The sequence below is a fragment of the Natator depressus genome, chromosome 7, assembly GCF_965152275.1.
Source record: "Natator depressus isolate rNatDep1 chromosome 7, rNatDep2.hap1, whole genome shotgun sequence".
Lineage (NCBI taxonomy): Eukaryota > Metazoa > Chordata > Testudines > Cheloniidae > Natator > Natator depressus.
Window position 1 is genome coordinate 21,073,655 of NC_134240.1, and position 24,593 is coordinate 21,098,247.

At 48.7% G+C, this 24,593-nt stretch overlaps 1 protein-coding gene across 2 annotated transcripts in view; it reads right to left on the reverse strand.

Annotated features, from left to right (window-relative positions):
• Positions 1-4,883: 4,883 nt before the first annotated feature.
• The window catches only part of CHST13 (carbohydrate sulfotransferase 13), a 66,246-nt gene continuing 46,536 nt past the window's right edge, over positions 4,884-24,593 (reverse strand). For both annotated transcript variants that reach the window (XM_074959690.1, XM_074959691.1), the window contains exons 2-3: positions 15,271-15,353; positions 4,884-7,472 (exon numbers count right to left, since the gene is read on the reverse strand). In XM_074959690.1, the coding sequence (XP_074815791.1) occupies positions 6,627-7,472; positions 15,271-15,353 (929 nt within the window). In that variant the 3' untranslated portion in view covers positions 4,884-6,626. The remainder of the gene's footprint in view (positions 7,473-15,270; positions 15,354-24,593) is intronic.

Here is a 24,593-nt window from a genome sequence, read left to right on the forward strand (position 1 = left end):
AAGCAGAAGCAGCTCAAGATTAAGGACCCACCCAGAACAAATGAATAAGAGAGAGCCATGCCCTGCACGAGAGAGAATTAAAGTGGAGCAAAAATATAAAAATCTCTCTCCTTACACCACACCGTGAAAAACGGCGAGTCCCAAAGCAAAGGTTCAGCCTGTGTCGTGGTCCGTGCAGCCAAAAGCCATAGGCAGTGAACAGAAGAACTGGATCAATGGATAACCAACGTGTAGCTCTCTTGTGCCTACGAGTCTGGGCACCTGCCATCATATTCACACAGAGCATTCCATTGAAAAAAGTGTGACTGATTTCTAAAGAATTCGATAGGCCCTCTGTGAGGGAGATGGGGAATAGAGGCACAGAGAGACGACACAACTAGCCCAAAATCACACAGAAAGGCTGTGTCGAATCAGGGAATTAAACCTAAGTCTTCCGAGTCCCAGGACAATCCTTGGGCTTTACACACAGATTTCTACCTGTTTAACTAAAGGTGTGAATTTAAATTGATTTAGCTAAACCAGTACAAAAGTCTGAGTGGATGCTCTTGGTTTACTTCAAATGGGAACAGGCTTAAATTAAACTGAAATAATCCGCTCTTAAAGCACAATAGGAGTGTCTACACAGGGGTTTGCACCGGTGCGACTGTGTGTGTAGACAAGGTCACAATTCCCATACTACACACTGGCCTTTCAGCAGGGTGAGATTATCACAGCAGCTACTTCTGCTCTTTCCAGTAATTAGATCCAGTTTTGAAGTTTCCCAGGGGAGCAGGAAGGGGGCAGAGGAGAGGGAAGATTTATTACTCAGCTGCCTGAAATCTTTGGTTTTATGTTGAACTGAATTGATTACAGTTCCATATCAAGCGCCCTCTGGAGAGCGCTGCGTTCTACAGCAGAGTAAGGGGATGAACGGCTGGCCATTTGGTGGCAGTTTATTGATTAGTGCAGTGAGAAAAGGGGCAGATTATATCCTTTTATGCAATGCACTGCACTCTAATTGACAAAGATTGAAACCACATGAAGTGCCTTGGACTCCTCAGCACAAGGGAATGATAAATGGTTTGCTGCAGCTGCTCCAACTTGGGGGGCTTTGCGGAGAGAGAGAGATAATTAATGCAATTCCAATTAATGCACCAATCAGGTCAGGAGAAATAGAATTCTATCACATGTGGTGACAAGACAGGCGCACAGAAAAGTGACTGTGTAAAAATGGCCCCAATTAGCTCCAAAGATCAATTTTTTGTTGTATCCTCAAGTCACATCTACAGAGCTTTCTGCAAAGACAGATTTTCCTCCTGCTAGCTAGGGGAGAAGCAGCTGGATGCTATACTGCTACATACCTCAACAAACTCATCAGCCAAAACCTTTGCTTCTCTAGGATTCATAAACGCATTGGCACCATGCATGTGAGGAAGTGGGAAAGTGGAGTACCATGATGTTCCTGGCAAACGTGTATCTCCTCAGAAGAGTAGGTCAGAGGCACTAAAAGAAAGGAACTAAGGAGTAGAAAGCTGGGCCTTTGTGCCTATTGCAGAGGATTTGGAATGAAGAGACCTGGGTCTATTCGTGGCTCTGTCGCTGAGTTGCTGGGTGACTTTGGGCTGCTTCTCAGCTTCCCACCTGCAGAATGGGAATGATACATGTCAATCTTGCAGGAACTTAAGTTATGAGGTTTCACATCTGCAAAGCACATGCAGGTCCCTGGCAGGATTCTGCTAGAGAAGAGTGAGACTCAGATACCATGGTGACAGGATCTAAATAAAAATGAAGGTAGATAATTAGTATACGGCATCCCAGCTCACCTGATGCACAAGCTTTGAAGGTGTTGATGCTGTTGGATCTGAATTGAAAATCTGCAGTATACCAGGGCAATTGACCATCACTGCCTGGAGAGCAGAGTCTGGCCATGGTCAGAATTAAGGAGAACAGGGCTCACTCAAGAAAAGCCAGCCAGCTGCACCGGGAGTCTCCCCATGTGTGCCCGGTCAGCCACCCTGCCTAGAAGGAAGGGTAGGAACTTGTCTCTTCCCATCTCAGCTCAGCTGTGTTCCTCGAGCTCTCCTTGTCCTCCTGCATCTTCTCTTCTGCAGCCAGCAAACTTTCCTCAAAGTTTGGCACAAGGCACCATGCTTGGCAGTGAGAGACCCTGGAAACGGTGCTTCTGCTCTGGGTCCCAATATGCTTCTCTGGCCTGACCTCCCTTCAGCCTCATCATTACCAGACTAGCTCCTCTCTGCATACAAAGAATCGGTGCCTCCATATATAGCCAGAAGCAGGTTTGCTACACGTAAATCACTTTGCTATGATAGGGCTCTAGCATCTGTTCTGTTTGGATGCATTCACATGCAGGCTACTAACTGCCCTGATTCAGAATCCTTTGGAGAGCCCAGAACCACTGACTTCCCCAGAACCTGTTATCTCCATGTTCTCTATAGAGGTGGTCATCACCCCATGTTTCTGATTCACTCTCTGGGTTTTTGTGGGCATGTCATCCATCAACAGCCACCATCTTAGAATCATGTTCCCAAGAGAAGGCAAAGTTTTGAGTCACATAAAATCTTCTATGCAATCTGAATTCCCCCAGAAAATGTCTTAAGCCGTGAGAGAAGGGGCTTAGAGCTGCTAGGAAGATGGAGGAGAGTGGATACGGCTCAATTTTTAAATACCACCTCACAAATCATGGGACATAGTGCCCAGAATCCCATAGGAAATTAAAAGGATTGCAATTTTCCTAGCTGGCCTCATGGTGTCTCCATAACTCCATTTGGATCAAACAGACACAAATTGGCTTTCCCACACTTACCTCTGACAGCAGGGACATGAGAAGGGGCAGATACCTTGTAGCTATGGTAGGGGAAGGCACAAGGATGGAAATATGTAACTTACTGTCCCTCTTCACCACTCAGCATGATACCAGTGTGTTGTCTCCTCGTGATGGAACGCGCAGTCCTCACCGTTCTCTTTTGATACCAAGCCTGGACTCATGGGCCCTTGGTCATGGGCTGAATTTGCTGGTTTGGCTTGGCAAATGCAAAGCATTTATAGTACATGGAACGCTCCAACCCAGTCAGAACTCACTTATCTTTGCAATAAAAAGAGGCCATTTTCCATGAGGGTATACAGATTTCACTTCACATCAACGGGAATGCTAAAGGCATTATTTTGTCAAGAATAAAACCAAGAGTTCAACAGCAACGTAATGCAGAATGATTGGTGGAAAAAACCCAATGAGGGTGATATTTTCAAAAGCACCTAGGTTATCTAGAAGCAAAAGTCCCATTGACTTCCAATAGACAGTTCAGCATTGTATAGAAGGGTTATAAACTTCATCCTTCCATTGTCCCCTTCCTGAAGGGACCATGTCTATGGGTGGTAGGGTACTTCCGTCTGTCAGGCCCATTTGGGCCTGGACTCTTGGCTAAGTAATGGCATTCAGGGGCCCAGTTTTGCTGATGTGGATATCTGTCTGCCAGGACAGGGACTGAGATCAAACAGCTGTCAAACTGTGACAACTTAAAGATGAAAGGCAATGCAGGCCATTCCCCATCCCCTGAGCCACCCAGTCCTCATATACAATCACAGGGAGTCCATGGGTTTTAGCCCACGAAAGCTTATGCCCAAATAAATCTGTTAGTCTATAAGGTGCCACAAGTACTCCTCATTATCACAGAGATATTCCTTGTCAAATGGTGTTAAGTGCACAAGCACTCTCAATAGTGAAGGTCCTAACCTGGCTCACTGGCACAGCCATCAACAGTAGCCAGAAAAGGAAAGACCAGACAGACAACACCGTAGTGGGGTCTCTTGTCCTGCTAAGAGCAGAGGTTGGAGTGGGCTAGTACCAACCACCACATTTCTGGACACTTCCCTGGTTTCTGTAAAAGTTAAGCTTTCATTAAAAAAAAATAAAAATAAACCAACCCACCCACACATTTCTAGATCTTATGGGTACAAAAAACAAAGCAAACAAACGTACGTCAAATTGTCGTGGTGAGTCTGAAGAAGCAACAGCTTTAAGAGGTTTGTGGATTGCTCCATTCAGCTCAATGGGGTGCTAACTCTGAAACCTACCACGGACAACCACTGTTGTAAATGTCGTCACTGTGAACTATGGCCCAGATTTGAAAAGGTATTTTAGGCATTGCTGTGTTCAGCATTGCAACACCAAACTGATTTAGGAGCCTCAATCTCATTTTCAAGTGATTCAGGCACTTGTAGGTCTAAATCCCGTCGACTGTCAATGGAACTTAGACTCCTAACGGCCTAAATCACTTCTGAAAATGAGATTTAAGCTCACAAATCACTTTGGCATTGCAACGCTGAGCACAGCAATGCCTAAAACACCTTTACAATCTGGTCCTAGGTCATTATTGATCATTTTAGAAGAAATGGCCACCTACTCTGGTGCTGTGGGGGGAGGTTGGAGTTGCGCGTGGTGTTTAAGTCGGGTGTCAGCCTTTTGGTGTCCTAAATCTGACCCATGACTACAATCCATTATCAAAAACATGACACTGTGTCACAGAAATGTGAGCAAGGCAGGTTTTCAACAGGCATGGGCAAAAGATGGCCAGGTAATGTAAGACCAATGAGCACCAAAACCTCCATGCAAAAATTCAATCCAAACCTCTGAGAAGTTCAAAATTCACTGGTCACATTCTGTAATATTTTTATATGTTTCTGTGCTTCTGGGTTTCAGGTAGATAGAGAAGTGCCAAAATAGCCTAAGAAAGGCCATTTTCATGAGCTCTCAGATCCAGTCTGGCAGAGCAGTTCCGATACTCCAGATCATCATCTGAACTTTTCCAGTGCTCATCCAAACCCAGCTACCAAACTTGATGAGATTTTCCCAGAGTTGGATTTCACTTTGGCCTTCCAGAGTGTGATAACCAAGGCCGGAACTTCCGCATTTTAGGAGCAATTCAGAAGCAGAGGGCAAAAGACGTTAAGAAATAACAAGCTAAAAGATAGTCAGTGAAAACATTTGTTTTACAAAGACTTAAGTCTGAGCACAATGGAGTTTTATAAAAACCTTGCCACTGTATTGCACTAAGTCAAGTATTCACAACAGAATCAGCAGACACCACTGTACAGTAATTCTGCTATCAGCATGTTTACTTACAGAGGAGATGCTCTATATGCAGAGCCAAAGCTGAATTTAACAGAGTAAAGACTGAAGTGCTGTTTTGTCTAAGCAAATCCATCTATCTGGACTGGTTGGATATTAAAATCCTAGGTTTTCTTATTTCTTCTTCAAGTAATGAATTGTCCAAAGCCAGCCAGCCAACAACCTTCCACTAGGTGTCTATGTCTATGTTTTGTTCTCACACACACAAACACACAGACACAGACTCTCTCTCTTGCTCTTCCCCCAACCCTTTCCGGAAATCTGCCTCATCTTTTCATAAGTATCTCCCATTTCTATAGTGCATCCCCTCCCAAAGTGCTTTACAAACAAACTGATACACAAACAACGCCTGGAAATTGTTTGGTCCAACAGTGAAATGCGGCCATCTCTGGAGTGAGAAGCATCAGCTGTTTAACAGCATACAGCTACACCGCATGGCAGGAGGTGAAGAAGAATATTTGGTAGGCCACATTTAAGCAGCCAAACTGGAATTTGGCCAGGACACAAGGATTAATACTATTGAACATTTATATTATGGTAGTCCTTAGAGGGCAACCAGATTGTACAGCACCTAACACAATGGGACCCCAAACAGATGGAAAATAAAACTGTCTCTGACCCAAAGAGCAGTTGACACCTACTCTTACACATAAGGGTCATGGGGTCTTTAATTACCATATTTGGTCAGGACACACACACACACACACACACACACAATATCTAGGCCAAATCTTCTGCTGGTGTCAATCAGTGCAGTTTCACTGAAAGCAATGCAGCTTCATCGATTTACAATTATGAATCTGTCCTTCTCTTTCTATACGTACATAAAACAAAGTATTTAAAATTCCAACTGAGCATGAGGGAGAAGCAATAAAAACAGGCTTTGCCACAGAGAAATACTAGATCACAAGAAGACATCTATGGTTCACATTCCCCCTTCCTCAATCAATGGGAAAGGGGGTGGCTTGGGGGAAGGGAGAAGAACAAAGAAAACAATACACAAATTATTGCTTTTCTCATCATCCTATGCAAAATTCTGACAGACCTCCTCCCCATGCCCATCAAAGGTTGAGATCCCTCGTGACCAGGCTGCAAACAACTCAGTTAGTGGGACAGGCCGTGAAGGGAGCCTACCCCGATAAGTAGCCTTCCCAAGATTCAGATCCGCAGTGAATTCTCTCAGCATCTAAAGGAAACACGAAAGTTGACCGTTTAAACAATAGCAGCCTGCTTCTGTGAACAATCTACCGCAGGCACTGGAATGGGCTAAGAGTGCTTCGGCCCAAGCATTCCGCGTGCTAATCAACAAGGCAGCCTCTCGCTGCACGGTCAGTCCCAATGAGGGCGTCGGCACGCGATGCACATGCTTGAAGGGGAATGGAGAGGCAGAGGGGAAAGGAATTAACTAAACAGCAAGCATGTGGGGAGAAGGCAGGAGGTGTCTTGAGTAGCTAAGAATGAGTGAGGTCCCCAGTTCTCTAGGGCCCCCCTACCACCACCCTCATCGGAGGCGCAAGTATGACGGGATGGAGTAGTTGAAGAGCAAGTAATCCATTTTGTATAAATTAAAGAGTCTCCTTTGGTAGAAGGGGCTGATGTCCTCGAAGAACTGGGCTGTCATGTCGTCTGTGGTCCTGGTGGTCTTGGAGGAAGAGGGGAACTTAACACTGGCATCGGCCCCTACCAGCTGCAGGACGTAGTTGGCGTCCTCGGCCAGTGTCTCGTACTTGCCCACCACATCGTAGTGAATGATGCAGGGGTGGCAGAGCGAGTGCACCCGCTCCCAGTGCTCGTTGAAGGGCTCCTCAACTTGTGTGCGTGGGTCCAGCAGGTAGTAGACGAACTCCTGGAAGCGCACATCATCGCCACGCTCCAGGGCCTCGTTGCTGGGCTCCTGCCGGTGCCGACGGATGATCTTGGTGCCGTAGCGCTTGTGGAAGGCCGTGTTGTAGCGGCGGGTGAACTTGTTGCGGTAGGCCGAGACCAGGCGCTCGAAGGGTTCCCGCACAAAGATGAACTTGAGGTAGTTGCGCAGGCGATGGTTGATCTCGGGAGTGCTGTACTCGGAGAGGGTGCGCAGGTTGGACGAGACATGGGCCTCATTGGCTGGGATTTCCAGAGGGTCCCGGTACTTGCCCTGTCCAGTCAGAACCATCATGACTCGCTTCCAGTTGGTGCAGGCCACCTTGGGCACGTAGCAGTAGAGCAGCCCATGCACGTCATCCACCACCAGGTGGCGAAGATCATCGCGCGTCAGGAGGCGCCGTTTCCGGGTGTAGCGACTGCAAACGCTGCTCAGCAGGTCCCGCCTCTGCTGGTGAGTGGCCTGCAGTGATGACTGCTCGAACTGGGGAGAGACAAGAGGGAAATCGTCATTGCCCAACTGAACTTAAAATGGAGCTGGGCTCCAGCCAGACGTACTGAGTTCAGACATGGGAATCAGAGCATGAAGCCCATGTTCCCACTCTGCTCTGGTGGAACACGCTTTCCCCTCCCCAGCACTGGGCTCTGCTTGTAGGCTGTGGAGTTCACCTATGTGGACTTTTTGCCTTAGCTCTGAGCTTTGATTGCTGTGAGGCACTTGACACTTAGATCCAATGGGGAAAAAGGAGGAGAGTGGAAGCAAATAGAGAGAGAGAGAGAGCACGCGCTTGTGAAAAATGGAGCAAAAAGAGAGAAATTCTACTTTAAAAATTGCTATAATACATACACACTGAGTATAGACTGGCCACTTGTGCTAGCACAGATTAAGGGGTCAGGACAGAGGTTCGTAATACAAGGAATTGGCTTCCCTTTGGCTAGGGAAAAATTAAATTGAACTGAGTTACCCATAGAGGAAAAACCATGCATGTAGAGGGGGCGTTTTCAAAGGCCCAAGGGGCAGCCTGGTAGACGTCCATTGAAAGTCAAAGGGAATTGGGCACACAACCCTCACTCGCGTCCTTGGAAATCTCTCCTTGAAACGTGGGGGCAGGGGAGTTTTCAACCAGGAAGCTACAATCCCTTCCACCAGCCTTGCTTAGGAGCCTGCCTGTGCAGCCTCTGTGGGATGGGGTCTGGGGATATTCTCAGGGCTGGGGGCAGGCTGGGTGAAGGTGAGTCTCCAACACATGGCTCAGCTCCCATGTTAGGGGCTGTTCTGGCAGCTGGGACATGAGTCAGATTCAAGTGCACGTTTTCAGAGAGGTTGGAGAGCAGCAGGGAACTGGGAGAGAGAATGAGCTGTTTCCAAGTCCCATGCTTTCTGGATGGCAGAGTCAGGAGCCCTGCATCACCCAGCTTTGTCAGCACTGCCTGCTCCTTAGGCTGGAGCCTGTAGGATCAGAACATCCTTGGGTTTCGTGAGAGGGACAATTATGGCTCCGGGAGCAGAAGAACGTTCGGTCTCTAGCACCCCCTTGGGGCTGGCAGCCGGGATTGAACGTGCACGCCTTGCGGGGATGAGGGGCTGCTCGGGCTGTGGCTGGAAGGGAGCATGACCCGCAGAGCGGCGCGGACTGAAGGCACAAACCATTCTGAGGCCTGCCCTGTGCCTAATGCAGGAAGCGAAGAGGGGGCCTTTGGCACTTGCCCTGCAGAGGGGGTAGGCAAAGGAACAGCTCCCTTTGAGGGCCTCCTGCAGTGCAGAGGGGAGTGAAGAAACCCCATACGGAGATGGGAAGGCAGGACGGGAATGAGAGGCTGTCCTTGCACAGCCAGACAGCATCACCCTTGCTGCTAAAGCCATCTGCTGGGCTGCCTGCTGAGCAGCCCCTCAGAGCTTGGATTGGCAACACCCACAGCTCCCCCAGACTGGGGGGGTGGGGGGGCTAGACCTGCCTTGGCCTCAGTTCTCCCCCGCTCACATTATTCTCCTGGGGTCAGCAGACAAGGAAAGCAGATGCCCCCGAGTTGTCTCAACGCCACCCCACCCCCCCGTTTTCTATGAGGCCAGCTCAGCATCTGTAATTGGAGCGGTCCCACCGGCCGCAGGACATGATTGTGATCACACCTGTCTTGAGATGCCTCCAGCAACCCAAACACCCTCCCCCATTCCCCCCACTTCGCATCTCTTTCTGCCTGAGCTGTCTGCAAAGCCAAGGCTTGGCGGAGGTCAGCACGTGGCCCCAGGCTGGGCTGTGCAGGGCAAGTTCATTAACCGGAGACTCAGATTCCTATTCGGGGCCCTCCCTCACCATTGCACAAAGCCTAGGGACGTCTCTCCTCCTCCTCCGGCACCACATCCCCCAACACAGCCCCGCTCTGCAGTGGGATGCAGGCAGAAGGCTCGGGTTTCAGCCCAGGAGTGCTTCATTTATGTTTTCTTTCTCATCCCTCAAGTCTTCGAATCCTCCTCTCCTCTCCTCCCGGAGCCTCCTCTCCCACCAGCTCTACTGCTTTGCTAAAAGCCGAGCAGAGATGTCTCTGGATTGAAATCTCAGCTTACCCCAAAAACTTTGGGTAAGATCAGCTCCAACTTCACGCCAGCCTCTAGCTCTGTAAACCCTAGAGCTGGGGAGGTTTGGATCTCTGAGCTCTGTAGCAGGGGCTCCCCTCTCACGGCAATGTCTTAAAACCACTAGAACCATGCGATTTCAAAGTAAAGCCACTGGCAGGACGCTAGATCCCCTCCCTCTCCTGCCCACCCGCTCCCATCAATGCTGGCAGAGAGGGAGAAGACAACTACTGTGGCTTCTCCATACCACTCAGGGCTGGCCCTATAAGGGAAACTGCCAGGCTGGCCCCAGAGTGTTACCAACTCACAGACTATGATGACAGTTAAGTAACTACCACTCCCACTGCTAAAAGAAACCTGCTTTTGTGCAGCTGTCGCTTTACCATGATGATGGCTCCCATGTTGCAAGCTGAGGGTGTCTTCCACTTCAGACTCTGCTCCTCCAGACAGGCACCCCACTGTCCAGGGGAATAGCTGCTCGCTGTCCTATTTCTGTAGCCTGGGATTCACTTTGTTTCCTTTCACACCCCTCTCTTCCTGCACCTTTCACCACCCAAACCACAGAGGGATGGATCTTCCACAGGACTGGGAACAACCCCCATGGCTTGGCATTTGAATTGGCCTCCCTCTGAGCATCCCCTGCAGTTTAAACTGCTCAGCCTTGTCTACAAGGCCCTGCAGAGCTCCTTGCTGGCCTACTTCTCTGACCTGGTTGCTTATCTGCCATCTGCCTCCCCTCCTCCTCCTCACCAATAATGCCTCAGAGATGAGACTGTTAGTTCTTTTCTCCCGCAACCATCTCCTGCCCCTTTCTCCATGCCACCCCCATGCAAGGAACACCCTTCCTGTTCCTGCTCTCCGAGCCACCTCATGGGTCGACCTGCACAGGTGTGACAGCGCTCTGGCAAACTGCTCCTTTTCTTCTGCGGGTGCCCCACGGGGAGATCAGAGGATGCTGCAGGCCAGGACTGAGGTGCAGCGGAGCCAGATGGGGACCCTGGACTACAATAACAGGAGCAACTGGAAGTCAAGCTTGAGGTGCTTCAGCTAAGATGGGGGGGACCCCTGGACTGGACTAGGAGGGTGCTGTAGGTCAGGATGGAAGTGCATTGGCAGAATTGTGCAGGGAAAGCTTGCACAATGACCCTCCCATTTGATAAACATGCCCTGTATTCTTTCTGGGTCTCCAGGTATTTCCCCCAATATTTGTGGACCTTAAAAACTCAAGAATAATAATAAAAAAAAGGGTTACCTTAAAATCATTCCATCCCTGTAATCAGGTTCTGGCTGGATGCTCCTTCAGTAGCCAGCAAGACTGGGATCATTATCCTGTCAGCCCAGCTCACCACGCATGGAGAGAGTTCCCGCCTCATGAGGTAAGGTGCAGCCAGACCTTTGCATTCCTCACATTCTTGCTCCTGAAGCTTCCTGACAGCTGTCCGCCATTGTTACATCACCCCCTCTCCCCCAAGAGCCCGTTTGCTTATCCCAGGCTGCCTGCATGGCCCCCCAGCCAGCCTGCCAGTCCCTGTAAGGCTCACTTCAAGATCCTTCTTCGGTCGGGCAGGCAAAGCTGTGGGTGCTTTGCTAGCTGGGAGCTTTCTAAACACAGCACTTTGGACCCTGGGACCCAAGACAAGCCTTCCATCCCGTTGACGCTTTGCATTCAGGCTCCTACATTGAAACCCGCAGATTCATTGCTAGAAGTTGCACTGTGCAGGAGGAAGCTTTTACTGGGAAGAGCTCACCACCAATGCAGGTCCCTAACCTTTGTAGATGTTTATGTGGGTACCATTTAGGCAACTGAAACCACATTAACATCCCTGTTCAAAACCATAGTCAGCAGGACCCATACTAATTGTAAATTGAAGCAGGACTGAAATAAAAGTATCCTTTGTCTGCTATTCACTCATTTTTTTTCTCCCAGCAGGGAAATAATGGGCCAGATCCTGAGCGGGTATAAACTGTCATAGCTCCACTGACTCCTATGACAATTTACACCAACTGAGGTTCTGCCCCACTGTACCTGGCTGGCTACTTGGAAGTCACGACATTAGCATCTTGTTCATGGTGTTACAGATACGGCCGAAGAGGCATTTTCATTCTTAGCCCTGGATTTCAGATACTGTAACTTCCTGAAAACAATCACCCTCTGGCTTGAAATTTCTCTTGTGTGGTCTCAGCTCAGAGTTTGGTTTGGTTTTTTTTAAATCTGTAGCCATTTCTGTGCGTGAAAACAGTACAGAGCATCTCATACTATAGTCAAGTGCTTTTTCTGTACGTGCTCAAAACCATGGGGGACGGAGGGATGGCTAAAAGTGTGCATGCCCAGCACCAAAGAAATGCAGCTGCATTTCACCAGTTACCCAACAGAGTAAGTGCCCGTCTTGTATTTATCTCTGTGCAAAACGGCTCCCTTCATTTCCTTCTTTTTAAAATCCAAGGACATTAAATAGTTTTTAAAAACCCCAACTACATTCCTGGAGCAGTAGGTCTGAGACTTTGAATGCACCAGAGCCAAGACATTCCACATTTACCATTTCCCCAGAGCAAATGTAATGCAGCCACATGAAGGCATAAAAGCTATTACATGGGCATAAGAGGGACTCATTACAGTTGCCATGGGAACCATTAACTGCCTTTCCTGGAGTTGTGTCCATGTTCATTCTCAACAATAATGCTGCACAATGTGGTTGAGGGGTGAACTTGATTTCAGCGGGATGAGTTTTAGGCTGCCCCACACACACCTGAGAGATCAACATGGTGAGGATGACATGGATAGTTCTTTCTAGATCTCTGATGCCTCCAGGCCCCTGGTCCCTCCATGGCTGCTAGCAGTTTGTCAGCCACGTGACAGTGTATAACCTGTAGAGTCTGGAACTCTGGCCCAGAGCAGGGTTGTGAGGAGGGGCTGGTACCCTGGATATCCTGAGTGGCACGACTGCCCCATTACGATGCATTTATGGGATGTTTGGGAGTTGGTGAGGTGAGCTGGTGTCATGCCATCACAACCCAGTGCCATGGTGATGTAGAGTCACAGACCCAGTTGGGAGCTTGTTGGCTAGGTAGTTGGCAAACCAGGACTCTCCTAGAAAACAGGGGGGCTGAGTGGAGACCCCAGCTGAGGATTATGTCAATTTCCCCTGAATGTCATGTCATTGCCCCTCTCTGACAGTCAGAATGCTCTGCCTGGGCATTATGGGAAGGAAGGTCAATGGAAAAACACCACAGCGAGCAGCAGATCCCCGCTCAGCAGTGCTGATGCAGAAGTTGGTCCCTCAGTTTCTGGGTCAGCCGTAGCTAACAGCATCCCCACTGACCCCCGCGTGACACCCCCAAAAGTCAATGGATGGGTAGCTGTGTCAGGCTCTGGAGAGAATTGTGGCCAGCCCTCCTCATTTGTGGAAAACTTCAGGGAACCTTTGAAGGTGTGGTAGATCCCACAGGATTCCCACCCCGAGGCCTTCCCTCGGGCTCCTCATCAAAACACTGTCCCTCTCTGCTCTGTGCTGCTGCTCCTGTCCCATGAGGGGGTTACTGTCCCCTCGTTCTCAATCCTTTTGCCTAGATTGCTAACAATAGATGAAAACACCTCAAAGCACGCAAGCCCCTGACAGTGACAATGGAGTGCCCAAGCCAGGGGAGAGTGGAGAAGCCTGTCCCTCCCTCCCCTGATACCTTGGGCCACTGGGATTCTGTGCTGGCTGCAGGAGCCAGGCCTGCATGCGTCCTCTCCCTCCCCTTGCCGGCAGCCAGGAAACCTGGGCTGTGCAGTGAAAGGACCGAGCTCCATTCATTCTCCCCCTCTGCGAACCATCTGTAAAGTCAACAGTGCTCAGACAGGAGCCCAAAGGGGAGGTATGTGCTGAATGCTGAGCTGGTCTCTGGCAGCGGCTGCTCCTGATGTGCTTGCCAGCCACTCAGAAGGCTGGGAGCCCAGAGCCCATGTCCAAGAGGGCAAGAAGCAGACCTAGAGCTCTGGGTCGGACAGCTCAGCTTAACCCTTCCCTGGTGAGGAAGAGGTTGACAGCGGCCCTGTGTTTTCTGGGATCGTTGGGGAAATGGGTCCCGTCAAGGTTTCAGAAATGGCAGTTAGTGTCCGCACGTCTTCCGTCAGGATACATTGGTCTGGCCTTCCAGCCACACGCTTAAAGGCATGCACATAGCCTGTTTTCCAGTGAGATGCTGGCCATCTGAATGGGAGGCCAGGTGGGGGCTTCCTTTAAGAATGCTCTGACTGTAATAGGCATAGCGTTAAGCAAGACAAGGCTGTTATCCTGCATTTATTTGGCCTGTTCTAGCTCTTGAGGATCTCAAAGCATTTTACAAGGGTGAAAGAATTCAGGGCTGGAGCACACACAGGGACAAAACGGTGGGTGCTGGGCACCCACCGGCAGCCCCCCCATCAGCTCCCCCTCCCCCCAAGCAGCTCCCATCCACTGGCGGGCCATGCGGAGCAGCGCCTCCCCATCCCTTCCCGCTCCTCCCGCCTGCTGCGATCAGCTGTTTTGCAGTGTTCAGGAGTCCCGGGGGGAGGAGGGGCAGGAGCAAGGACACGGCGTGCTCGGGGGAGGGCTGGAACTGGGCAGGAAGAGGCGGGGTGGGGCCTGAGGGGAAGGGGTGGAGTGGGGCCAGGGCCTGGGGCAGAGCCGGAGGTCGAGCACCCCCCGGCACTTTGGAAAGTTGGCGCCTGAGAGGTGTGGTATAGCTGATCATCTTAGCTAGTGTCTTGCTGGGACTAGGGCTTGGGTGGAGATGAGATGGCTACAATGCAATCCAAAGATGACTGCGATTTACTAAGGGCGTGTCTACACGTACAGCGCTGCAGCTGCACCACTGCAGCACATCTGGTGAAGATGCCCTATGCCAACAGGAGAGAGCTCTCCCACGAGCGGCAGAAGCTACGTCGGCAGGAGAAGCTCTCCCACCGACATAGGGCTATCCACACCGGCGCTTATGTCGGTGTTATTTATGTTGCTCAGGGGGATGGTTTATTCACACCCCTGAGGGATATAAATTCTGCTGACATAAGCTGTAGTGAAGCAGGGACAATCTTTCTGTTCTGTCTGTACAGCACCTAGCCCAATGGTGCCCCGTTCAGTTATCTTGAAAAATATGGCAGAGGTGATCTCAAGATGGTCAGGGACACAACCCCATACTTGGGGTGTCCGACTGCCAGAAGTTGGACTGGACAACTGGGGATGGATCACTCAAAATGACCCTGTCCTGTTCATTCCCTCTGATGCACCTGCCACTGCATGCTGTCAGAGATGGGATACTGGGCTAGATGGACCCTTGGTCTGACCCAGCATGGCCATTCACGTGTTCAGCTGGGGAAGATTTTACCCATCTTTTGTGCTGTAGAATTTGCTTTGAAATCCTCAGCTAGAGCACCATTGTTGGATCCTCAATTACTGTACCTCAGCCTGGCTGTGCCAGGCCAAAGGCAAATAAAACTGCTGAACACAAGTAGCAGCAGGGGTCTGGAGTACTTTTTAATCACTGATAATTATCTAGAAGGTTGTGACCTTTTTCAGACGCTGCCCTTGACACCTCAAGGTCAGGTTGTTACTGCAAAGCAGCCTGTGTGGGGCTGCAATTTAAGAACACACTAAATGTCATTAAATAACGGGTCAATTCCCTCCAAACCCCCACAGATTCCCCATCCCCACCTTTCAGATCCTTCATTTTCCTCTTCAAGTTCACCCACCTGGTCACTGTCGTAAAGTGCCTGGAGTGGACTTCGGCCTGACTTCCCGTGCCAGCTGGTCCCCAGAATCCTATCCTCCGCAGCTGGAGAGAGAAGGGTGGGGGAGAAGAAAGCAGAGCATTTTACTTCCCTCGCTACTGCCTCTCGGGTACAGACGCTATGACCGAGAGCAAAGAGCTCCCAGGAAGAGTGTCTGGGTTAAATATGGGTTGGTGTCACCTTCGATTTAAGCCCATTCAGATTCTTACACTGGACGAGCAACTTGTCCCCTTCCACCACTTGCCAAGCTGTCTGTCACCCTGGGTGTGATGCTTTGTGAAAGGTGGTCACCTCTGGATTTACTGGATTCAAGTCCCACATCACATACTCAAAGGTGTCAAAGCGCTTCTTGCTGCTGCCCACATGTGGGATTGCTAAATGCAGATCCAGGTCTGTATATGGCCCCACACACCACATGAAAGTTCTGGAGCCAACTGATGGTTAAATACATTATACATTTATAAAATAATATTTTCTCTATAGCCTTCCAGAAATGCTCCTTGCATATCCAGGATTGCAAATATCTAGGCAAGTATCCCTAGGACATTGCAAAATAATGGCTCATCCAGGAGTGCACAAAAATATTAACAAAGGGTATCCAGAAAACTCAGCTACAATAATGGGAGAGAGAAAAGCTCAGGCGTGCTTTTGGGAAGACTTCATCGCTAAAGATACGCAAGGAGCATTTCTGGAAGGCTACAGAGAAAATATTATTTTATAACATTATACATGACATCATAAAAGCCTTGGGGTGTCTTGGAAAAGTGTGCTGAGCACCCCATTGTACTAGACATCTTGCAGGCATTCATAAAATTCAGACAGATGTGTGATTTTTAAATTGTTGGTGTCCCATATAACACATAGGGAAACCGAGACAATAGGTGCTCAGGATTTATGAAAATCAAGCCATAAAAGTGACGTGCCCACAGTGAATCAGTGAGAGAGTACAGAATAGACCTAGAAGTCTGAGTTCAGACTCACTGCCTTATAAACATGAAAATCTCTCTCACACACATACACCCTGCTGTTTATCTGAGATTTAAAAGACCCTGGTCAGGTTAGTAAGTGTATTTGTAACAAATTTCCTTATCCCTGTTCTTTGTAACATCTGAATTACTGAAAGTTTTCAGAACTAAAATTCTCAAATTTACTTTTCATGACTAATGCTGTGTTGTGGTTTTTTGTATGTTTTTATTTTCTGTATTTCACTAAATTTGGACTGTAAGCCTACTCATTATTCCTTTTATTTTGTTTCTTCTAGTCAGTTTCATGTTCTGGCTCTCCATATTAGCAAACTGTTGCAATGTTTGAACTGCCAGCACTTCATGGGTCATGTTTAAAATCAAAGAAAATACTATTTACATGGAATGCAAGAAAATGCATACATCTTCAGAATATTTCTGCCAATAAACAAAACCTAAGTTTGGGGTACAAACATTTCATGCATGTCCTTTTAAAATAATAAACCACAAGTAAAACACAATTGCATTTCACAACTTCAGTTGCAACTGCCGAGTAACTTGACCCACGTGGACATGAGAAATACCACTGCCCACTGGGCTGTATCAATGAGGGAATTACTCAACAGGACGTAACAGACAGCAATCCCAACTGTTTTATCTGACAAAAGGGTGTAACAGCATTTGTGCTAGGCAGTGATAACGGGACAGACTAAGGCAGTGGTTCTCAAACTTTTGTACTGGTGACCCCTTTCACACAGCAAGCCTCTGAGTATGACCCCCCTTATAAATTAAAAACTTTTTTTTATATATAAAACTACTATAAATGCTGGAGGTGACGCGGGATTTCGGGTGGAGGCTGACAGCTCGCGACCCCCCACGTAACCACCTCGTGACCCCCTGAGGAGTCCTGACCCCCAGTTTGAGAACCCGTGGACTAAGATATACATTTCCAGGCTCAGGTCGCTTGCTAATTAATAGGGAAGTTGTCAAGATCCTTAACCGTTATAAATCTGTTTTAAGTCTCACTTGCTGTTTTAAAAAAATTGTTCTAGTGTTTGAAACTAAAGAGCCTCCTGCTCCGTTTTTATTTCTCTCTATACTACATAGATACCCTGGTTTTGTACTGGAGGGTTGTTTAAACCGGTGTCAGACTCCAGGATAGATGCTACCCGTCTGCTGTGTTATTCCAGTTTCCAAGGCAAGTGGAGATACTCAGGAAAAGTTTTCATTTACGAGAATAATGACATGTCTAGCCCCTAAAGTTGTGAAAAACGTTCCAAATGTGACTTCATGCAGTGCTGTCTGCCTGAGTCTGCTGACAGCCTGAAACAATGGCTATCAAGGAAGAGTGAGATACCTTGTATATGTCAGATTGTGTTGACTCTGGAGCCTAATGGCAACAATTGAAATATGCACATGGTTAACCATTTAAACGGCTGGTCGGTGTAGCAGAAACATCCAGCTCATGCATTTATCCACAGCTGATTGATGCAGGGCAGCTATGAGCTACCCTCCTTCAGGCCCCGTCAGTTTAAAAAGCTGCCCTGCTGTAAATGGTGGCACCCCAGAGCACAGTTCTATTCCCCATCCCTCATTTGGATTCTAGGATGCCTCACTCCCTGCCTGAGGGACAAAGATTAAACGTGGGGAGCAGGAAAAGCTTCCCTTGGGTGTCTACTCTCTGGTCACTAGGAGACATGGTAATTGTTGCTCATCCTCCTCCTCTCTGATCCCTGCTCAGTGCAATAGGGAGGCAGAGACAGTGCTCAGAGAGAAGAGGAGCATGATGGAGCTGATCAGGAGCCTGGAGAGAAAGGAGGAAGTCTGCGCCACACAACAACGTCCCTGCTCAGGCCTGGGAAGGAAAGGAAGAAAGCCGATCAGGAGTAGTGGGGGAGGTTTAGGAGATCAATCCTCTTACATTCAAGTCACCCCCACCCCACGACAGAAGAGGGGAAGAGGGAGAAGAGGCAGGGGAGGCCAAAAGGCAGATGAAGAGAGCGAGAGAAGCAGAGAATGCCCAGGGGAAGATAGCATATCTGACCCTGTGTAACCCCTCGTGATGTCAAGAGGAGCTGCTCTGGCTTATGTTGGGACTGAAAGTGGCCTTTAAAAATTTAGTTACTGCTAGAGATGGATTCAAACCAGAATCTTGATTCCAAATCCCCTCAGCTGTTTTGGTGGGGAGGGAAGATAAATGAGAGTTAACAGTTTAGATTAGAATCCCACCCCTACCCCCCGCAAAAAAAATCCCAAACAGTCAGGAGCCTGTTTTCCAGTTCTAGATGGGACATGTGAAAATCTCCCGGGCACACCTGATGTGATGTGATTTCTGCCTCTTTTGGCCAAAATCTCCCAAGATTTGGATGCCATGGAATAAATACACCCCAGTGTTGATTCAGCCTGAATCCCAAACAGCCTGATACCAAGTCTTGATGCAAGCCCAGTAAATGGGACTGCTCATATGAAAACAGGTGACAGGATTGAGCCTGAAAGGACATCACTGGGCACTCTGCTATGCAGAGTCCTGCACCAGGGCTGGCCCTAGCTTTGTGACCTCCCACCACATAGCTCTTGGTAATACTATAAGTTGGCCCTCTCCATAAGATGAGGATGCCCGGAAAAGTTCAGCAGCCCAGTGTTGCAGGATGCAGGTTATAATTGCTGCAGGGACATTTTAAAATGCAAAGAGAACATGTCTCATGGAGGTTAAAGCATGAAAAGCATTCTGCTAATATTAGGGTTTGAAAATATACCTGTTTTCAGCAAGCTAATTTGGGGTCTAAGACACGCAACTGTAGTCCTTTTGAAATACAGCATAAAAAAAAAAAAAGACCCCACTTTAAGATCTGAGCACCAGCCACTGCTAAATCCACATACGCATAGGAAATGACACTTCCTGCAGCATTAGATGATCAAGGAGTTACTCAACAGGAGGTAACGGGCAGTTGTGCTAGGTTCCTCCATCCAATGTAACCGTTACCCCGCAAGCGGGTGTAACAACATCTGTGGTGAGGAGAGATGAGGAACAGGCCTGAGGCATGCAGTGCCATGCTGCAACACTTGCCCAAGGGGCTAAGAGTCTGCATTGCCAGGCTGAGTCATTTGCAAACGAAAGGCAAATGGTCCTGGTCCTTTTAAAAATCCATTATTTAAAACCTGATTGTTACAAAGAAGAAATAATTTTTAAAAAGTGAAAATCTGAAACTGCAAGTTTCCCAATGAGTTTTATTTCCCTGATTTCATAGAATATCAGGGTTGGAAGAGACCTCAGGAGGTCATCTAGTCCAACCCCCTGCTCAAAGCAGGACCAATCCCCAATTTTTGCCCCAGATCCCAAATGGCCCCCTCAAGGATTGAACTCACAACCCTGGGTTTAGCAGGCCAATGCTCAAACCACTGAGCTATCCCTCCCCCCAATTTGTTATTGTAGGGTTGCTTATGAGTACTAGGCCACTCACACTGGCTTGTTGTTAGCTGTGTTGCATCTCTCATGATTTTTTCATGAGCTTCATGATAATTGTTTTCCTTAAAGCCCTAGCTCCTGGAATCAAGTGGATATGTGATGATGTCAGCCTTCATTCTTAAAGAGAAAGTAAGTTTCTAGCCCTCATGACTGTGGAGAAAGCTTCAAAATGTGACCCCGTGCACCCTAAAGGCTCAAAAAGCAGAAGGCAAATAAAAAGAACCCCAAATCTATTATTTGTACATAATCTCCTGATTTGAAAGCCAATCTCATGATTTTAGTTGAGCCTGACTCGTGATTTTTGAACATTTGAAGTTGGCAATACTGTTATCGGGGTGCCTGCTTATTGTGGGGGATGCACAGTGGTTGCTTGTGAGCACTGGGATGGCCAACACTGCCTTTTATTCAAAATAGCATGGAGGGATTTGCTTTGGAAAATAACATGCTCACAAATAGTCACATTTCTAGCTGCAGGGAATAACTGTACCACCAAAGACTGACTGCTGAGGTTGACCTGGGGTACCTAGGGCTCAGTTACAGGTACAGCTCAGGTACACAGGGCTCAGTTTAGCTAAGCTGGAGGCAAGGGGGCTTTAGCAGCAGTATAAGGACCCTAGTAAATAGCATTGGTACAGGGTCCTGTAGGTCATATGAGGAGCCGGCTCTGGGGGCTATCTGCTCACCTGGCAAGAGCCCCCACCCCAGCACAGGAGCAGAACAGCAGCATGTTGCAGGCCAGCCAGAGGGGTGCGTGGGGAGTGGAAGGAGTTGCGGGCAGGGCAGATCTGCCCTCCAGCAATCTGGTGCTCCTGCGAGGCCACTGGAGTGTGAGAGGGGTTGGTGTTAAGTGCTACAGGTAAGTTTGAAGGCAACAGCTGCAAAGCCATTGAAGGAGAGGTGCAATTTAGATCAGGGACTTCCCTATCCTGCACTGTTTGCTGCAGTGCCCCCAGAAAGCCCCTGAATAGGGCAGCTGAAAGCTGTCTCCCCTTTGTCTCTACACCAGAGCAAGATCTGGCCCAGAATACACCCCTTCCATAGATACAGATACCTGCAACAGCCTGGTCAGCTTGGTCACAGGGCACGTACTGTGTACACTTAAAAACGGCTGTTGCAATGCTGATGGAGGGGCCTTAAGAGCTCTGAGCTGCCAATGGGCAGCAGCCAGGTTGCAACATTTCATAGCTCTCAGCTGGTTTAGTTTTCACAAGCGATTACGCCATCCCCTGGACTAGGCCCTTGCCAAACTTTCATGATTGACGTCCGGGCCAATTCAGGTTTTACAAGCACATGCACCAGAGGAAGCATCCTAATCCAGAAAACTTGTTTGCTTTACACTCTAATTCCCTAGAAGAAATGTAGATGGGCTTCCCGGCTGGGACAGTAATGCAGCCAAGTCCCAGCTCGCAGCAATGTTTAAAGCAGAGTTTGAAACCCCCGGCGAATGGGGCCGAAGCACCGACTCAACCGCGACTGGCTCAGCTAGACCTCACTCGCTGGCCCAGCAGTCACCAGCAGGACAGGAGCTTTGAAGTAATATGGCTGCTGAACAGTAACGAGGGGGTGCGTTCTCTTGGAGGCGGTGTCAGAGCTGCAAATTCAGGGGCGGATGGCAACATTTCACAACTCACGCCGTGGCAGATGAAGACATGATCAAGGGAACATGGACTTTGTAGTTGGAAGGAGCCTCGGTGCAGCAACGAGGCAGAGCAATAGGTGATGGCACCAGGCACTGAAACTATACAGAACACTCACTCTACTTGCCAACAGAAGTCACTGACTCTACGTTTACTCTACATGGGCTCCACGGTGTATCTGTGTAACAAAGAATCCAGACCTGCAACGCCCCCTGCTCCTCTGGCCTTGGGTCTGCCGCCCGCACTCCCAACTACAGCTCTGATGAAGCCCCTTGCTCCTGAGCTGCAGCACTCCCCGCTATCCTATTCTTGGAAACAACTCCCTCCAACGGCTCTGTTCATGTACTTCAATCCCACCCTCCAGCCCCCAGTTATTCCGGTCCTGAACTTCCCTACAGACAGCTCCCCCCACACAAGCCAAAGCAGACAATAGCACGGCCCACGAAGGCAGAGCTCTCAAGTGGCTTCCTACTGAACGCTGGCTAAACTGCAGGGCCTGAGCCTTGAACTGGAAACCAGTATAGGGCTGGAGGGGGAAGAAAGTCTCAGGTTTTTATTCCAACCTGTTTCTTCCATTCGGTTTGGGATGAACCATGAATTAGAGCAGGGGGCAGGTGGGGAATTATATTTCTGACCATTTATTGTTACCTTGGCTTCACTTCAAGAGACTGAGTGGAAAAAAAAGGCCCTCACGGTTCTGCTTACAGTGGCTAAGTTCCCGGGCCGGAGGTACCCTTGCTATAGTGGCCTCTGGGCTCTAGAAGGTTGAGGAAGGGGATGAAGCCAACAGGTAATGGAATAGCTGACAGTGGGGGGAAATAGGGTAGATTAATGGATCCCTCTCCATTCTGGGATCACAGCTATAAGTACAGCAGATGCTCCATCACGCGGGCTGTTCCAAGATCATAACGTCTTGGCTCCAGTTCTGACTTTACAGCCCGTTAGTGACTTTCCCAGATTCCACATCCAGCCCCCTCCGCACATGGAAATCCCCAAAAGGTTTCTCATAGCCACAGTTGTTTCCATATGCAGGGGTACAGTTCAGCCAGCTAGATCCAGTTCCTATAGGGAAGAAACCCCACACCCCTGCACTTCCCCACCCCATTTCTCAGACAACTAAGAAATCAATGAGAATGAGGGTGACCAGTGAGGATGGGACCAAGCTGCAAAGTTGGGATCCAGTGCCAAACTTTTCTAAGGCGCATGGGCAGGAGGGGGCGTGTTTGGATTGGTTATAAAGTTCAAAGGCTTATCTTCGCCATAGCCTGGGTAAGGGGGACAGAAGAGATACAGTGGGCGGGTGTGTGACTGGGGGAGACGGGAAGGAGCAGAGAAAACACTTGTAAAGGAACCAGAGCTAAGCGGTACCCACCACATGATCAGAGACTAGAAGGAAACACAGGTACTTTTTAAGAGCTTTCTGTGCTGCTGTTGCTTTCAATCTTCCCTGTAGAGCTTGAAAAAACAAAAAGCCAACCAACCCACACTCCAAATTCTACTAATATTCCACCGAACACAGAAGCTATTATCCTGCAGCAGTCTGATAGCAATAATTGTTCTCAGTCTGGGGTTCAGCTGTTTCACTTCATTCTCTTTTGAAAAGGAGAAGGAAATCAATTTTACAGGGACATTTCTAGGCTTATTAGTCAATAAAGTGGGCAGAAGTATTACAGGATGCTGATATCCCAGGGAATGCTTTGAAAAACAAGGTGTTTAAAAAAAGAGGGGTTCTGCTATAAAATCCTATTTTCTGCACTGCAGAAGAGTGCATGAGAGGGAAAGCCTTGTTTCAGGCCTCCTGTCTTGATTCTATTCCTCTGCATGCAGGAGAACCATGGGAGGTACGTTGCATCAAACAGTACAACAAGACAAAACAGAAACTGTGGTACCCAAACTGCAGTGAACTGGTCAGATTCTGCTCTGAGTTACACTGGTGTCAATTTGGAGCAACTCTGATTAGCATGTTTATTACGGTAGTGCGTAGGGACCAACCAAGATCAGGGCCCCATTGCACTTGGGAGCATGTGAACACAGTAGCAGAGTAAATGTAAATTAAACAGTAAATGCAATGCTGAAGTGAACACCCGAGCTGGGGATTTAGACAACTGTTCCCCCGGCAGGAGCTGGAATCCCCTACTGCTCAGGGCAGGCCAGGGCGCACCCGCAGGAAATACTGGACCACAGTCAAGAGAAGAACGTCCGCATCCTCTGTCCAACGTCAACGGGCACATCGCGAGCAGGGGAAAGTTGCTCCATGTGTTGATTGAGGGCCTGCAGCCAGGGCCCACTATTCAGCTGGAAGAGGAGCTAGGAGCTCTCAGTGCTGAAACAAAGGCATGGCAAGCAGCCCTCCAATGGCGCCGTTTCCCCCTGCTCCCAGCATCTGTTTTACAGAGCGAGTCCATGTGCTCCAGGGAAGCAATCCAAGGAGAGGGAAAGAGGTTGATGATTCTCCAGAAACCCAGGCAAAGACCACTGAGCAGCAGCAGATGACATCATGGCCGTCGGCAGCAACAAGTTTTCCCTGCACTCTTGTAACACTGCAGAGACAAGCCAGTACTGGCATCAGGGAGACAGATTCTATGGGTCCATGGGAATCAGAGTAATAATATCTAATGGGGGCATGGTGAGGATTTGCTAGCTAGTGCTTGGAAGATGAAGGTCTAGATAAGTATTATCGTAATGAATTGGCTGGTAACCCACTACCCTGTACGGGAGAGAATGAGAACTGCTCAGAACTCCCCAGGTCCTATCTGTGTCATCAATGAGAACAATAGCTTAGTACGATTCAGAATAAAGACTGGCTATTTATATGGGTAATGACAACATGGAGTTGTACTAGTGAGAATAAAAACACAAGGGATGTAAATCTTCATGCTTCAGGGCAAGAGCCATTCATTGATGGGGGTTAGGAGGAAACCAATAGGAGGGAGGCACTATTGTCCACCAAGGGGTTTCTTGCACCTCTCTCTGAAACATTGGGCACTGACCTCTAATAAAGACAGGGCAGTGGGCTAGACAGAGCACTTGCCTGAGGCAGCAAGACCATGTCTAGGTGGTACCCAAGTTATGTGTGTACATGGTGCCTCCTGTATAACCAGCTGAATTCTTATAGTTGCTTCTATTAATTTGTTGTCTATGGTGAAGTTTGAGTAAAGAATATTGTAACCAGCACTGTCCACATGGGGCCATTCTATTAACTGAAGAACAGGAACAGGA